At 46.2% G+C, this 15,298-nt stretch overlaps 1 protein-coding gene across 3 annotated transcripts in view; it reads left to right on the forward strand.

Annotated features, from left to right (window-relative positions):
• UCHL3 (ubiquitin C-terminal hydrolase L3) overlaps positions 1-15,298 on the forward strand; it is an 81,531-nt gene that overhangs the window by 52,715 nt on the left and 13,518 nt on the right. For all 3 annotated transcript variants that reach the window (XM_074988960.1, XM_074988969.1, XM_074988978.1), the window contains one exon: positions 15,221-15,296. In XM_074988960.1, the coding sequence (XP_074845061.1) occupies positions 15,221-15,296 (76 nt within the window). The remainder of the gene's footprint in view (positions 1-15,220; positions 15,297-15,298) is intronic.

The following is a 15,298-nucleotide window of genomic DNA, read 5'->3' on the forward strand; positions in this document are numbered from 1 at the left end:
GGTCTTCCTGGTGGAAGTCCTCCTGCTACTTTCTAGGACTTGTTGCACATCCTCTGTACATGTGCTCTCTAGGGAGCTGAGCCAGGGATTAACCATGCCTGTAGTCGTAGGTCTCGGGGGTGTGGATGCACTATGGACCCCTGAGCTTGCGTGAGGAGATCCGGCGCCACCCGGAGGGGCATCGGTGGACGGTCTGACATGCACGGGAGTAAGGGGAACCATTGCTGTCGATCCCACATTGGGACTACTAGGATCATTCGGGCTCCCTCTCTCCTGGCTTTCTGCAAGACTTTGTGGATAAGCACTGTGGGAGGAAATGCGTAAAGCAGGGAGCCCCTCCACGAGATCGCGAATGCGTCCCCCAGGGACCCCCGTCCCAGTTCTGCCCTGGAGCAGTATCGTGGGCACTCCTTGTAGTGTTGAGTGGAAAACAGGTCTATCTGGGGAAAACCCCATGTGTGAAAGATCGGTTGTAGCAGATTGGAACGGATCTGCTGCTCGTGCGTGAGTGCGAAGCGCCTGCTCAGCTGGTCTGCTTTCACATTGTGAGCGCCTGGTAAGTACGAGGCTTTCAAGGTTATATTGTTGGCGATGCACCAGTTCCACAATCGGACTGCTTCGCACATAAAGCACGGGACCGAGCTCCTCCTTGCCGATTTATGTAAAACATGGTGGAGGTATTGTCTGTACTGATCCCGACTACTTTGCCTTGTATATGGTCTCGAAAGTGTCTGCAGGCGTTGAACACTGCTCTGAGCTCCAGTATATTTATGTGCAGTTACTGTTCCGTGGAGGACCACAGTCCTTGCGTCACCTCTTCGCCCATGTGTGCTCCCCACCCTATGTGGGAGGCATCTGTAGTGAGGAAAACCGATATTTGTGGTTGGTGAAAGGGCACCCCTGTTAGCATGTTCTTGGGGTTCACCCACCATTGCAGGGATCTGCGCACCTCTGTCGTGGGCGACACCACCCTGTGAACGGTATGTGCTGCCGGTTTGTAGACGCTCGCCAGCCGGTGCTGCATGCTGCGCATGTGTAACCTGGCGTTTTGTACTACAAACGTCGCTGCTGCCATGTGGCGCAGCAGCTGTAAGCACGTCAGAACCAGCACCATAGGGCTGAAGGTGATGACCTGCATGAGGGAACCGATGGCTTGAAAGCGTGTCTTTGGTAGATAAACCCTTGCTGTGATAGCGTATCATGTGAAGTACCTCCTCCTTCGAGGCCCCTTTCAGTAGGCAGTCATCCAGATATGGGAATATAAACACCCCCTGTCTGTGCAGGTAGGCTGACACCACTGCCAAGGTCTTGGTGAAGACTCTGGGGGCCGAGGAGAGGCCGAACAGCAGAACCTTGTATTGAAAATGTTCTTTGCCTACCAGAAACCGGAGAAAGCGTCTGTGAGCCAGGTGGATAGTTATGTGGAAATACGCGTCCTGTAAGTCGAGGGCTGCGAACCAATCTCCATCGTCCAGTGCCATAAGTATAGAGGCGACTGTAATCATCTGAAAGCTTTGCTTGTGCAGGTACCGGTTGAGGCCCCGAAGATCTAGGATGGGCCTCCAGCCTCCTGTCTTTTTTTTCCGTGAGGAAATATCTGGAGTAGAACCCTTTCCCTCGAAGTTGCTCCAGCACTCTTTCCACTGCCCCTATGAGTATGAGATGGTCTACCTCCTGCTTGAGTCTCGCTTCGTGGGAGGCATCCTTTAGGTGGGGCCTGGGTGGAGGTCGTGGCGGTGGGAGCGACTGGAAGGGGATCGCGTACCCCGTGGCTATGATCTCCAGTACCCATTTGTCTGTGGTGATCCTTTGCCACTGGTCGTAGAATGGTCGGAGGCGATGGTGGAATAATAACTTCGGATGACATTGCGCGATGGTAGGGATGGCGCAGCCCTGGATCTGTGTGTCAAACTTGTGGCCTTTGGCCCTGCCCCGAAGACGCACGGCTCTGTTGGGAGCGTCGCCTGGGAGTTCTGTATTGCTGGTGCTGTTGATGTCGCCCTTGCTCGTAACCCCTGTGGTACTGGGGACGCTGTGGTTGATACTGGTACCATCTTTGCTGAGGGTAATACTTTTTCTTCCTGTATGGAGGGGTGTAAATCCCCAAGGTCCTAAGAGTAGCTCTTGAATTTTTACTGGAATGAAGGACTGAGTCGGTTGATTCAGCAAACAGCTTCTGCGTGTCAAAGGGGAGATCGACGATCTTCGCCTGCAAATCCCTCGGGATACCCGATGTTTGGAGCCAGGACTCCCTGCGCATGACCACTGCCGTAGCTGTTGAGCATGCTGCCGTGTCCGCTACGTCTAGGGCGATCTGAACTCTCGTCCTTGAGGCTGCGTAGCCTTCCTGCACGATGGCCTTGAGCACCAGCTTCTTGTCCTCTAGAAGTGAGTCCATGAGGGAAGTCAGCCTGGAGTAGTTGTCAAAATTATGGTTTGCTAGATGCGCTGCGTAATTCGCCATTCTCAACAGCAGGGTAGAGGAGGAGTAGACCTTTCTGCTGAACAACTCTAGTTTCTTGGCATCTTTTTCCGTTCCCCCTGTCTTGTACTGAGAAGTTTTCGACCTCTGTTGAGACGATTCCACCACCAGAGAATTTGGTTGCGGGTGGCTGAACAGGAACTCCATGCCCTTCGCCGGGACAAAGTACTTCTTATCCGCTCTCTTGTTTATAGGCGGAGTGGACGCAGGGGTCTGCCATATTGTGGTGGCGGACTCCATGATTGCTTCATCAAGCAGAATAGCTATTTTGGAAGAGGCTGGAGGTCTCAGGTTTTTAAGGAGCTTATGGTGTTTCTCCTGCACCTCTGCTGTTTGGATGCCTTGCGTGAAGGCCACCCTTTTAAACAGCTCTTGGAACTGTTTGAGATCGTCTGGAAGATGGACGTCCCCTGGGGCCGTGGCCTCGTCAGGGGAAGATAGCGAGAAACCGCTAGGGTAAGCCTATCTGGACCCCTCTGGGTCCTGTTGACGGTGATACATCCTCTCGCTAGATACTTGCGAGGGAAAATCTTGGGGTTCCAGAATCAACTCCCCTGAGATATCTGCATTTCCGTCCCCGTCCGCGATTGCCCTTGGGGATATTGAACCATCTGGGGGGATCTGTCCCTGGGAGCATGCCTATGGTGTCTGTGCCCCGCGTGATAGGGGCGACCTTGGCAACACGGGCACTGCTCCTGAGATGGGGACCTGGACCACTCTCGAGGCGCATACCCCCTGCGCCTGGGGGAGCGAGATCGTCTGGATAATTGAGATACTGGAGAGACTGACTTTTGGTAGTACTCCAAAGGTTCAAAGCCCAAAAAGGGCGAAGGTGGTCCGAGCCATGGTGAGGCTGGCTGTAGGAGCGGGGATGGGGGCTCAGGATAGGCTGGGGGTGACCCCTGCCTTCTTGTTGGGTCTGCAGCATGAGCTGAGGGCTCAGAGCGACCAGCCCTGCAGCCCTGTCTGGAGAAGGGCTGCGGTGCCGGGTTTTCTGTGCTGCCTTTCCCCTCCCCTGCGGGGCTGGCTCTGCCCCGTTGTCTGCGCCGCGCTCGGCACGCTCCGCTGCGGTGCCGCACGGGTGGTCTTCCCCGGCGCCTGCAGGCCGCGTGCCTGCGTGCTCCACACCGCCGGTTCCCCGGGCATCGGTGCCGCTGCCTGTGGTGCTGCCGGTTCCGGCGCTTGCCTGGCTGCCGCCCTGCCAGCGGTGCGGGGTGGCTGTTTGATTATCGGAGGCTCAGCCTCTGCCACGTACGTCTCCATGCCTCCGTCGCTCAGCTGTAACTGCGGCTGGGGGCTACGCGCTCCACCCGTCCTGCTCGCTGTAGCTGCCAGCAGGGATCGGGTTGGTAAGAGCTTCCTCCGTTTTTGTGCTGATGGGGTGAGGGAGGCAGCTTTCCTTTTATGGGCCCCTGCGGGTCCCTCCTGCTGCGGCCGCTCCGGCACGTCTGGCTGGAGGGCCTTGTCGAAGAGCAGCATTTTGAGCCGCATCTCCCTGTCCTTCCTTGCTCTGGCTGTGAGCTTAGCGCAGAAGGAACATTTCTGGGTGACATGAGATTCCCCAAGGCACCTTATACACTGACTGTGCCCGCGGAGGCTGGCATCGCTTTGTGACACGACTCACACTTTTTGAATCCTGAAAAGGACATTATGGTGAGTCTTTGAGATGTTAATAGGGTACTTAGCACCTTCTCTGTGCCTGTTCCCCTCTCTGACTCAGCCTGCCGTGGCAGGAGGCCTAATGGCCCTGTGTCCCCGGGCCTCCGGTGCTCCGCTTGTTACTAAGACTGGAAGCTTTACTCCTTCCTCTTTTTTTTGAAAACAATAACAAAGCTAACCTAATCTAAAAGACTGAAAAAGAAACTCTAAAACACTTTAAGAACGTTAAATACGCTGGCTCTGGCCGTAGCCTGAGCGGATTCCGTTTGCAGCCGATGGCAGTTAAAGAGGAACTGGCGGGGACCGGATCATGCATGTGGCCGGGAGTGCGCAAGGGAGCAGCGCGCGCCGGCACATGCGCTGTCCGGCAGAAACTGCTGGAAAGATCTGACCTGCGGCGCCGGGGCGAGCCCGACACCTAACGTGGAGCACCCACGGGGACACTCGTAGAAGAATCTTTGATATGATTGTATGTGATAAAACAGTGAAGTGTCCAAATCTGTTGCTCAGAAACCTCAGCTCACTTCTGGATTTGGGTTTTTTTTTCTTTTCCTTTGCTTCAGTTGAACAGTTACATTTCTCTTCCTTTTCTATTGGCTTCATCTCATCTGTTCCTCACATCTCTATTTGCAACATGAGCTCACTCTCTCGTTTTCCTGCCTCATTCAGCTCAAAATACAAGCATCCTTTTGTCTCCCTCCATCTTCAAAGCCAACCCTTAACCACATCTTTCTTCATGTTATAACTTTTTCTCCATTTGACAATCAAGCCCAGTACGTATCTAAAGAGCCAATCTGCAGTCTGTGGACCCAGTCACTAGGTCCACATGCTGCTTAATGAGTTGGGTTTGGATAGAGTCTTAGTCCCCCTGCTTGGATCTGTAAGGCACACTCCAGAGTTAGATCTCTTGTCTGATACCTTTCTGTGGGATGCTGGCATCCAGCAGACCTAAATTCAGAAATAATGCAAGACTTCCCAAGCTACCCTCCACCCCCTGTCACTTCGGAACACTGACCCAGAACTTCACCGAGACTGGAGCTATCTGGACTTCTTGTTTGATCTCTCTGGGAACAATGTGGCAGGACAGCAAAGGAATATCTTATCCATAGAAACTTTACACCTAGAGCATATGATCTACAGATATTTGAAAATAACAGAAATTCAGAGATGTACCCTTCCTATCTTTAATCTCTCAAAATTGATAGGTTTGAGGTTTATCAAGATTTCAGGCTGGACAGAGTCCTCCTGCCCTCCTCTCTCCTTCAGGTTTTCACCAGTGACAGTGATCTACCTCCACAGACCAGAATCCTGCTCCTATGGACAAGTGTGTCTCCTCTGTAACACACTCAACTGAGAAGCTCCAGAAACCTGATATTTGCTTTACCCCTGTGTAGATCCCATGAGTAGAAGACCATTGTTCCATAAGGATGGACCAGCAGTTAGTCGATGGACTTAGATTACAGTCTTGATGATTTCTCAGTGGTAGTCCTTGAACAAGGCATCAGACACCTTTCCTGATCCAGACCATTGACTAGAATGCAGTACAATTGGTTGCAGTTGTGTAAGTTTAGAGGTATGGAACACCCAATACAAAATGGAGTTTGTAATTTCGTAGACATATCCTGCTTTGTCACCACTATTTCTCCTTTCTTCCCTTCACTGCACAACTCATTGTATGTGCCACAACCATTACTTGAAGTTCAGTCCCTGCCAAAAATTGAAGTTCCCTGCCAAAACCCTCACCTCTGGTTTCTGTCCTCTTAATTTCATTGTAAATATAATCATCAAGGCTTCTGGTTGCATCTTTTGCTAGGAGCTGTGTGTTGGAGCCTCTGACGTTCTTGGCCTCTTCATTTCTTTTGATACTGTTGATCGAACTCTGTCGTATTGTTCTCTCTTCTCTATCGTGATATCACTGCTGCTAGTTAACTAATTCTTCTGTTAATCATCTTTTTGGGCAGAGGGATTCCTCCCTTTCCTACTCTGTGGGCATTCCTCAGAGCTTTCTCCTGTTCATCCTCTTAAGTGATCGTGTATGTTCCCATTTCTTCTCAACTGCACGTTCACTACTAACAAATTAACCTTTCCTCTCTGACTATTCTCTAATTAGTCTCACAATTAATTCTGTTATTCTAACATAAGAATGGCTATTGTGGGTCAGACCCAATAGTATGTGTAGCTGAGTTTCCTGAAGGTGACTTATGTCAAATGCTTCTCAGCAAATGGACAGATCAGGGTAATTATCAAGTAATCCAATTAGATCCCGCAGTCAGAGGTTTAGGGACATCCAGAGCAGAGAACTGTATCCCTAACCATCTTGGCTAGTAACCACTTGTGGGCATATGCTCCATGGAGTTACCTAATTATTTTTTGAACTCAAATATGGTTTAGGCCTTCACTGCATCCCCTGACAATGAGTTCCACATGTAGATGGTCCATAGCTTGAAGACATACTAAGTTTTCTTAGAACCTGCTGTCTATTAAGAGAGAGGTAGCCATGTTAGTCTGTATCCTAACAAAACAAAACAAAATCAGTCAAGGGAATACCCCAGTTTTCTTGTTAAAGTGCGTTGATGTAGCTATAGCCTTTAAGTTTTCCTTCCATCTTATCTGTAGTGTTCCTGTTTCTTGACATTCATTTCCATCAGCTGCATGGGCTTCATGCAGATGTTCTATATTATCTTGTGTTGTGAAAACTGAGGCAAAGTAATCATTTAGGTTTTTTTAGCCAGACCTAGATTATCTTTAATCTCTTTCCCATCTACAGTGCAGAGTGGCCTATCCTTTCTTTTTCCTTTTCTTTTCTTTTCTTTTTTTTTTTTTGTTTTATTCATATGAACTGAGAAAAAAACCTTTGGAAAGAGCTAATACAGCTTGACTTTTAGCAGTTCTTACTGTATTCGTAACTTTTAGAGCCCTGCAAATCTGTAGATACCTGGATCTGCGGACTATGTTTGCAGATCATATGTGGATACAGATTTTTGTTTCTACACAGTGATCTACAAATTTTCCTAACCTTCATAGTGTATCTTTCTTTGCTGATTAATCCCTTTTTACCCTGTGTACTCAGGTGCACGTCATACATCATTCAAAAGCATATGTATGCTTTATGCCAAGATGATGTGGAGCTGTCAAGTGGAGCAGTTACCACAGAAACAGGGATAAATAGTAACACTATTGACGCATTAAAATGATCCAGTGTTTGTTTAATTACTTATGTATGATTTCCAAGTATATAATAGGATTTCTTTGTGACCTTGTCGTGGAGTGTGTGGTCAGAAGTCATCGCTGTGGTGTCCTGGAAGCTTGGTGTATCTAGTGATACCATTTGGCTGTATGTCTTCCCCCTCTCCACCTGCCCCCATGTGCTGTACTTCTACATGGATAGCTCATACAGCAGACTCCAAGAAAGCCCGCCAAAGATTAGAGAATCAGATAAGGTGCAAAGGTGACCAGACAGGTTTATTGTAAACGAAGCACAACAGTAGCACCATAGATCAGATGCCTATAGTTAGGCTATGAATGTGCCCCTGTGACAATAGACTCAGCTGAGTCAGTGCCAGATCTTCCATTGCCCCCAGGCTAGCCAATCCCAGCCCTTCTAAAACACATTTTTATTAACGGCTATACACCAGTTACACATCACTCCTGACGCACGAGGGTGACACCCACTGACTTCTCGGGGTGCCACCATTACCTTGCACACGATGGCTCGATCAAATCATGATGCCTTGCTGGACCCTATCCTGAACCTGTGTCGGTATGTCCCTGTTATCTATTGGGGAGTGTGTTAGTATCAAGATGACTCCTAGTAAGGAGTTCTGTTACCATCCCTCTGGAATGTGCTTGCAGCCTGTGTCTAGTATCAGTTCATGTTTCTGCAGCATCAGTTATCTTCATGCCAAATTCTGTGAACAGGAGCCTGCCTCTTGCTCACAGCTTAACTTTGGTTAATGTCAGTTTTTACCTAGCCTTAGGCCTCATACCAGGCCTGTGATACACTGGCTTGTGTTTCAGGCCCTCATCTTACCACAGGGTGCACTCGCTGCAGGTGGCACCTGTTTTGGCTGGTCTAGGGATTAGCTGTAGCCAGGGGTTGTTCCCTCCCCTGGTGATGTCTTTCCTGCTCCCCTCTCATCTTGTGGTCCTCAGGCCAAGTCACTACACGGTTCCCTCTTCTGAGTATGTAACAAAGTCTTTCCAGAACAAATAGACAGTCTGCTGTCCTCTGTCTGTCCTCTGCCACATACCAGAGGCCGGTCGGAACTCTGGCCCAGTTTCTGTTTCACGCTCCAGCTCAGGGCCGCTCCAGCTCAGGGCCCCTCCAGCCAGCAGCCAAGGCCTGCCCTGTCCTACCTTGCTGTTTTCCCTGAGCCATTCTAATTTCCTCACTCTCTCAGTTCTCTAGCCTCCCAACTCTCCGCTGTCCGGGAATGACTTCAGCCTGCCTTCTTGCAGCCACTTTCTGCTCTAAGCTTCTGGGATTTATAGAGAACCTTCGTACTCCTGTCCAGCTGGGCCTCATTCAATCAACACCTGTTCCCTAGCTGCTCCTCCAAGTGCAAGTTGGGGAGTTAATTAGCCTAGCTGGCCCCCTTACTCCTTTCAAACTTGTGTGAGGTGGACGCCCATCATAGACCTCTAAGCATCACAGCAACAATCTAACATATAAAACAAAATCTGAAGGGTAATGCAACTGGTTACGTTACTTGTGAACACTGATCTTTTTCATGATTGTGATCTGTGTTGAAAGTGTATGTGTAACCATAGTTCCCATTCCCATAGCAAGTACACAGTTCCGTGCAGGAAACATAGTTTTGACTATGGACACAGTAGGCGTATATGCCCCGCCCTGGAGTTCCATAGGCGTACTAGCCATTCTATTATCCTTTCTCCTGGCTTTTTAGAAAAATCTTGCTGGATTTCTTTTAATTCAGAGGGCTTGTACATTCAGGAGGTGGTTTTTCGTCACCCTGGGGTTTTCTTTCTACTTTTTCCTGATTTCTTGTTTCTTTTCCTGCCTGAGGGCCCACCATTTACATCGTCTGCACCACTAGATTCTCCTTCCTCCTCCTCTTCTGACTTCTGGTAGGTGATGAGTGGCCGCATCCGGACTGGGGGTACCTCCTCATCGGAGGAGAGGGAGGACTCATCAGGAGAGGAGTCCCAAATATCCCCATCCCATTCCTCAGGGTCTAACCACAGAGCGGTCTCTACCTTAGCTCGATTAATGCTCTGTGGCTTGGCTTCTAGCTTCTTCCTTTGCTCCACACCTTCCTTTTCAATCAGAGGCAGCAGCCTTCGTTGAAGGTGCTCTATATGTGTGTTTAGTGTGCGCACTCGGGTGTCTAAATTCTGGCATTCTTTGTACAACGTGTCCCTTTCTGCTTGTACCTTAAGGAGCTCGGCTTCTAAGTTCCGGTAGCTCTTACTGGCTGCCTGCCATATGTTAGTTAAAAGCCGGATGTAAGCACCTTTGCCTTTCCCTCTTTTCATTTTACAGGCAGTTCTCCAGTTACAATAGTGTTGCCAAATTTCCTTCGGTTTTCCCCAATCTTTCTCTATCACATCTTTACTCCACTGTGGCTTACCCCATCCTTCCTGCGTTAGATTCTTTTCTATGTCAGGGAAATCCGAGTTGTTTATCGTGACTGGTTTCATTTTGTCACTGCAGTACAGCCTGTGTCACAATCCTGCCAAAAGACTACACCAATTCTGTTAGCTGGTGGCCGGTAATGTACAGTGAGGTATTCCCTGGGTCCTAAACAACCCAGTTTTTTACTGTTAGAGCAGGGAGCTCCTAGCACTCTCACCTACGGCCAGGCTGTGGTAACCAAACGGTTACAGTTCTTTCTGTTGTGCCAGCTGTGTTGCAGTGACAGAGAGTGACAGCAGTCAGGCTTAGATCTTAACTGGTTACAAGTTTATTAAGCTACAGTTATAAGCGTGTGGTTACAAAAGGCTATTGTCTACTTCTTATATGCTAGCAAAGTACAGGTGTTAACAGATTACGTTACAATCCAATACAAAGATATCTGTTACCATCTAACACAATGATATCTTAATACAACGACATCTAGTTACAGAGCTCTAATTCTTTAACTGTGCACAAAAAAAGGAGACCTTGCGTGGGTATATCTTGCCCTCTCTGCGTCTCTCGATACCAGCGTAGCCAAGACGGATTGGTCACTCAGTTCCGCGGAAAGACGAATACGAGGTTGGGCGTCCCCAGCTGTGGACCTCAGGAGGCAATCACCTGACCCGACCAGCAGGTAGTTGGTGGAAATGCACTCAAAGTTAGAGTTCTGCTGGACCCACCTTTATACCCCTTTTAGGTTACGTATTCTCTTTCTTATCTAAGGTGCCAGATTGTACTGGTCTGTCTTTTGTGACACCAGTTTGTTACAAGGGCAATTCTTACTTAATTTGCACTTGTAAGACAGGAGATAAGCAGTTTAGGAGTACAGGACATTCTTTTTGTGTGGGTGGAGACTTCCTCTTCTGGGATGGCTGTGTGGTCATCATATCCATCAGTGCCAGCTGGGGTGATTTCCTGAGGTTCTCCCCCCCCCCCCCCCCCCCCCCCCCGCCTTGTTGACAGTTTGGCCTGTTAGCCTTTTATCTGTACTTTCTGTTTCTCAGGGTCACGATGAGCTAGCACATCTGGGCCTCAATGAGAGGCATCAAAGACTGTGCTGTCAGCAGCCATTTCCGTGCCCTGTGTGCTTGTGAGGCTCCTCAGTGGGGGCGGGGGGGTCAGCGAGCAAGCTGGCTTGTAAGGGGGAGACTTTGTCTGGCTACAATTATTTATGTCTGTATCAGAAGAGAACACTGCACAAAGTGTTGTAGAAACTCAGATACCAGTCCTTGAAGAATACAGGAAGTAGTCACCCATATTTTTTCCATCCATGTTGAAATGGTGAGCCAGTAGTTGCTTGACCTCTGTGCAAAGGCATCCAAATTTTTTTTGCCAAGATTCTCCTTTGATGCTACCCTAAAAACTGGCCTTACGTTGTGGGAATTGGGCTGGTGACCTGTCCTTTTTGGTGGTGAGATTGAGATGCAGTGCAATTCAGGGTTTTGTGGGTCTCCTTTTCTTTTTTGCTGGGCTAATACAAAGGTGCTATCAGTTTCTTTGCTGCAGAAATTCCAGTTTGTCCATCACTCTCTTCCAATTTGGAATGATCCTGTAAGCAGTAAGCTCCTTTTGTTTTAACATTTTAACACAATTTTTTTTCCTCTCCCCTACCAAATAGGGATGATGCAAAATCACATGCTGTCAAAGCGTGTATAGCAGGATGCATGTTGCAGAAGTCAGGAGTGAGTATGTCACAAATTGCATACGCAGATAAGAAGTAGTGCTTGTCAGTTGTGCTAGTAATGGTACCAGTTTCAGTCCACATATTTCTGTTTTCCATTTTTGGAAATGCATGAACAGCAAAGGCCAAAACATCAGTGTCAGATGACCTAACTACTATGGTTCATTTGATACCAAGAGAGACAAAAATCATGTTGACACAGTGTGTGCAGAAGCATCCCTGTATCCACTTTCTCCTAAGTACTATACAAAACTTGGACTTCTTCAGCACCCTTGCTGGGGATGAACTTTGCTAATGTCCTTTGAAAAAACCTTTAGCAAGAAGGAGAATTTATTCTCCTACACTCTCAGGTGCATGTTGAAACAAATATTCTTTGAGGCATTTTACAAATGGCTGGTTCTTGAATGCCACCTAAAAACTCTTTCGTGAAGTCCACCAATCACTTGGTATTTCTTGCATTCAGCTTCAGACTCTTTATTAGTTTTCACAGAGTTACTGATGTCATATCTATCAAAAATTTCAGTTACAGATTTAGCTTTATGAGATCCTCTAGTATTCAGCTTTCACTGAATGTGTGGAATATGTCTCCAGCCATCATTTATATGACATTCATGGCACACATGATGTAAACTATTGTTTCTTTGTTGCAGGCTCTTAGCTGATTCTTTGGACTTCTTCAGCACCTTTACTGGGGATGGACTTTGCTAATTTCCTTTGAAAAAACTCTAGCAAGAAGGAGAATTTATTCTCCTACACGCTCAGGTGCATGTTCAAACAAATATTCTCTGAGGCATTTTATAAATGACTTTCAGCTTGAGTTTCCTGCTGCTGCCCTAATTGAGCTTTGCCTGTTCTTTTCATTGTTGAGTTAGCACAAAAGAGAAAGATAGGAACGCATCCAATAGGGTAACTAAGAACAATCAACACTGAAATATCACTGTTGGATTTTGATTATGACAGGGCTCTTCAGAAAACATTTTCTGGACTGACAGCTTCTGCAATTCTCCTTCCCCTCTCTTTTCAGATTTAAATGTGGTGGTCTTGGCCACGTCAGCAAATGTTTTGATGCCAGATTCCTTGACTGGTTATGTCCCATCACGTTCAAGTACGCCTTTCAGATCCTCTCCATTTGTTGCTTACTGGCATTTGCTGTTTTCAGTAGGGACTCCTGTCCATCTGAACTTACATCCAGCCCAGCAAATATGTTGATAAGCATGTGATTGAGCGTCAAATGGGTTTACCAGATTGCTGATGACTAGTTGGTAAGAGCTGTAACATGCTTTTCATCCCTCTTCATTTCAGAGGCATGGACTTGTTTGTGGATTTTGTTTTCACTGCTGCTTCTTAGGGCACTTATTTCTGTTACAACTTTTGCAAATTCATACTTAAATATTCTAGAAATGAGTTATTCAAAGGCTAGTAATGCATTCATAGGCCATTATAAATTAAAACAGTTTACCTGGCAGACTAGATGATGTGTAGTGCTTACAAATGGAGAAGGTTTACATTAAGAATTTACATGAATTTGTATCTACCCACTGTGCAGTTCAAACTGTGGGCACACAGTCTATTTCTACTGATATACAGTCTTCAGTGTGAGACTCAACTGGTCAGCAACTATCAGCTGAAAATATAGAAAACTATTACCACTTCTGAGATAGACAGTTATGAATGTGAAAACATTTTATGCTAATATACCTTATTTGCTATTGCCCCATGCTAAGTAACTTAATTTTAGTTACTTAGGAGAGAATCTTACACATGCAAAAATAATAATCTTGTAATATGTTGTTTTGTAGCTTTGACCAATAAATACCACTCTAATGTATATAATTGAAACCTTAAATGTAGTCACAATGTTGCAGTTTTTCTAGAACAGCAAAAAACACACTTCCTAATTTAGGGTTCCATTGCATCATCAATGACACAGGCTTATGGCACTACTTGATAGCTCCACGTCTTCTGATTTAAAATGTACATAAAATAAGCTTTCAAATGACATGCGATGTGAATTTAAACAGGATGGGGTTCATTAAATTCCAAAAATGTGACCCTTTGTGGAGAACTGCCAGAGGCCTACAGATTTTGAAAGGACTAGTGGCTTCTATCCCAGGATTCAATAATAGTGGCAGCAGTATGAAGCTTTGGAGCTCAGGGAAATTTGAGAAGACTTCTTCCTGCCCCCAATCCACCCCCAAATTCTGATTACCCTGAAGAAGCTAGAGTTACGTGTTTTGAGGCAGTGGAGAGCAAACTTTTTACATTGGGCCCCACTTTTCCTCCCTCCCATTAGCAGGCCCCTTCAGTCTGTCTAATGTAATCCAAACCAACAGAAGTCTTGGTTATGTTTATATAGGGGGAAATAAATTGTCATGTGTAAGAAAATAAGTATGTAGAATGTGAAAACTTTTTTAATTGGTATATAAATGTGAATACATGTAACTTAGTAACGTCTTTCATCATTTTTAATTATAGGGATAAGCCTGACATCTATCAGCCGATCATGCCCTTTCAAAATTTCATGCCACTCCCCGAGGGTGCCCACTCCCCACTTTGCTCAGCTCTGTTTTAAGGAATAAAATTGTTTACACATGGTATTTTTAATCTACAGCCAAAAGAAAATTACCAGGCTATAATATAGTAGTATATTTAAAACAAAATTGCATTAAAAGAACACTGAAGATGCAGAATTAATTCCTCAAAACTTAGTGACTGCCAGAATTATGGTCACCTGTAGAACTTTAATTCAGATGGCAGGTGAGTATGCATCATGATACAGTCTTTAACTACAAGAAACATATTTTCCATAGGACCTCTACCTCATTGATCTCACAGGATGGTTGGGACTTCGGGAATGAATCAGGGTACATAATCAGGCTGTTTTCTGTAGGATCCCTCCCTCCATTTGCTGCAAAAGTTAGAAATGGGGCAGAGATTACAGGAAAAGGAAGGATGGTCTCATAAATAAAGCAGTTGATTGTCTCTTGTTGTCCTCCCCACCACCACCCCCCTCACAGATAAATGAGTTTTGCCTGTCCCTCTGGCAGTTCTTACATGGTGCTAAGCATCTGAAACCAGACTTCACAGGCAGTCAGTAGTTGTGTACACCTAACTTTCTGAGTACTTCGGTTAAAACCATGGAGTCTGACGTGCAGAAGTACTAAGCATGCAAAGCTATAGCTTAAATTAATGGAATCTGGTACACTGAACATATAAAGTGCTAGATAAAATGCTTAGAAATATTAGGGCTTAGTCACCTAGATATCTTAAAAGGGAAGCTCAAAATTGGTGAAGGTAACACTTTGGTCTTAATCTCACTGTGCTTCAGTTCTTCGTCTGTGAAATAGGATATAAACCTGGTGTTGGTGCGAAAATACATTTATTTGGATACTTACTTTTAAGTTAAACTATATAATTGCTTAAATGAGTGTTAAAATATAGGCTATCCTCCTGGTTAACGGAAAGTGTAAAAGTTATATTCACTTGCACATGAACATGTTTGAATGGTTACTGACTGAGAACCAACCTGTTTTTAGGAAAATAACCAACTCAACTGTGTGTTGGGGGGAGGGGGTGGGGGGGGTGGAAATCTAGTGAGTTAAAGCAGTCACCTTCTTTTCCAGGGCTTCTTGGCTAACGGTCTCTTTTTTTTTATAGGGTCACGTGCTTTCTGTATCAGGGGATTGTATTTTTAGTATAAGAAATTTCATGTACATAATATTATACTGGGGGTTTTTGTTTCTGTTTTTGTTTCTTACAGGCACCAAGCATAGATGAAAAAGTAGACCTTCACTTTATTGCATTAGTTAATGTAGGTGGCCATCTCTACGAATTAGGT

This window comes from Carettochelys insculpta, chromosome 1, assembly GCF_033958435.1.
Source record: "Carettochelys insculpta isolate YL-2023 chromosome 1, ASM3395843v1, whole genome shotgun sequence".
Classification (NCBI taxonomy): domain Eukaryota; kingdom Metazoa; phylum Chordata; order Testudines; family Carettochelyidae; genus Carettochelys; species Carettochelys insculpta.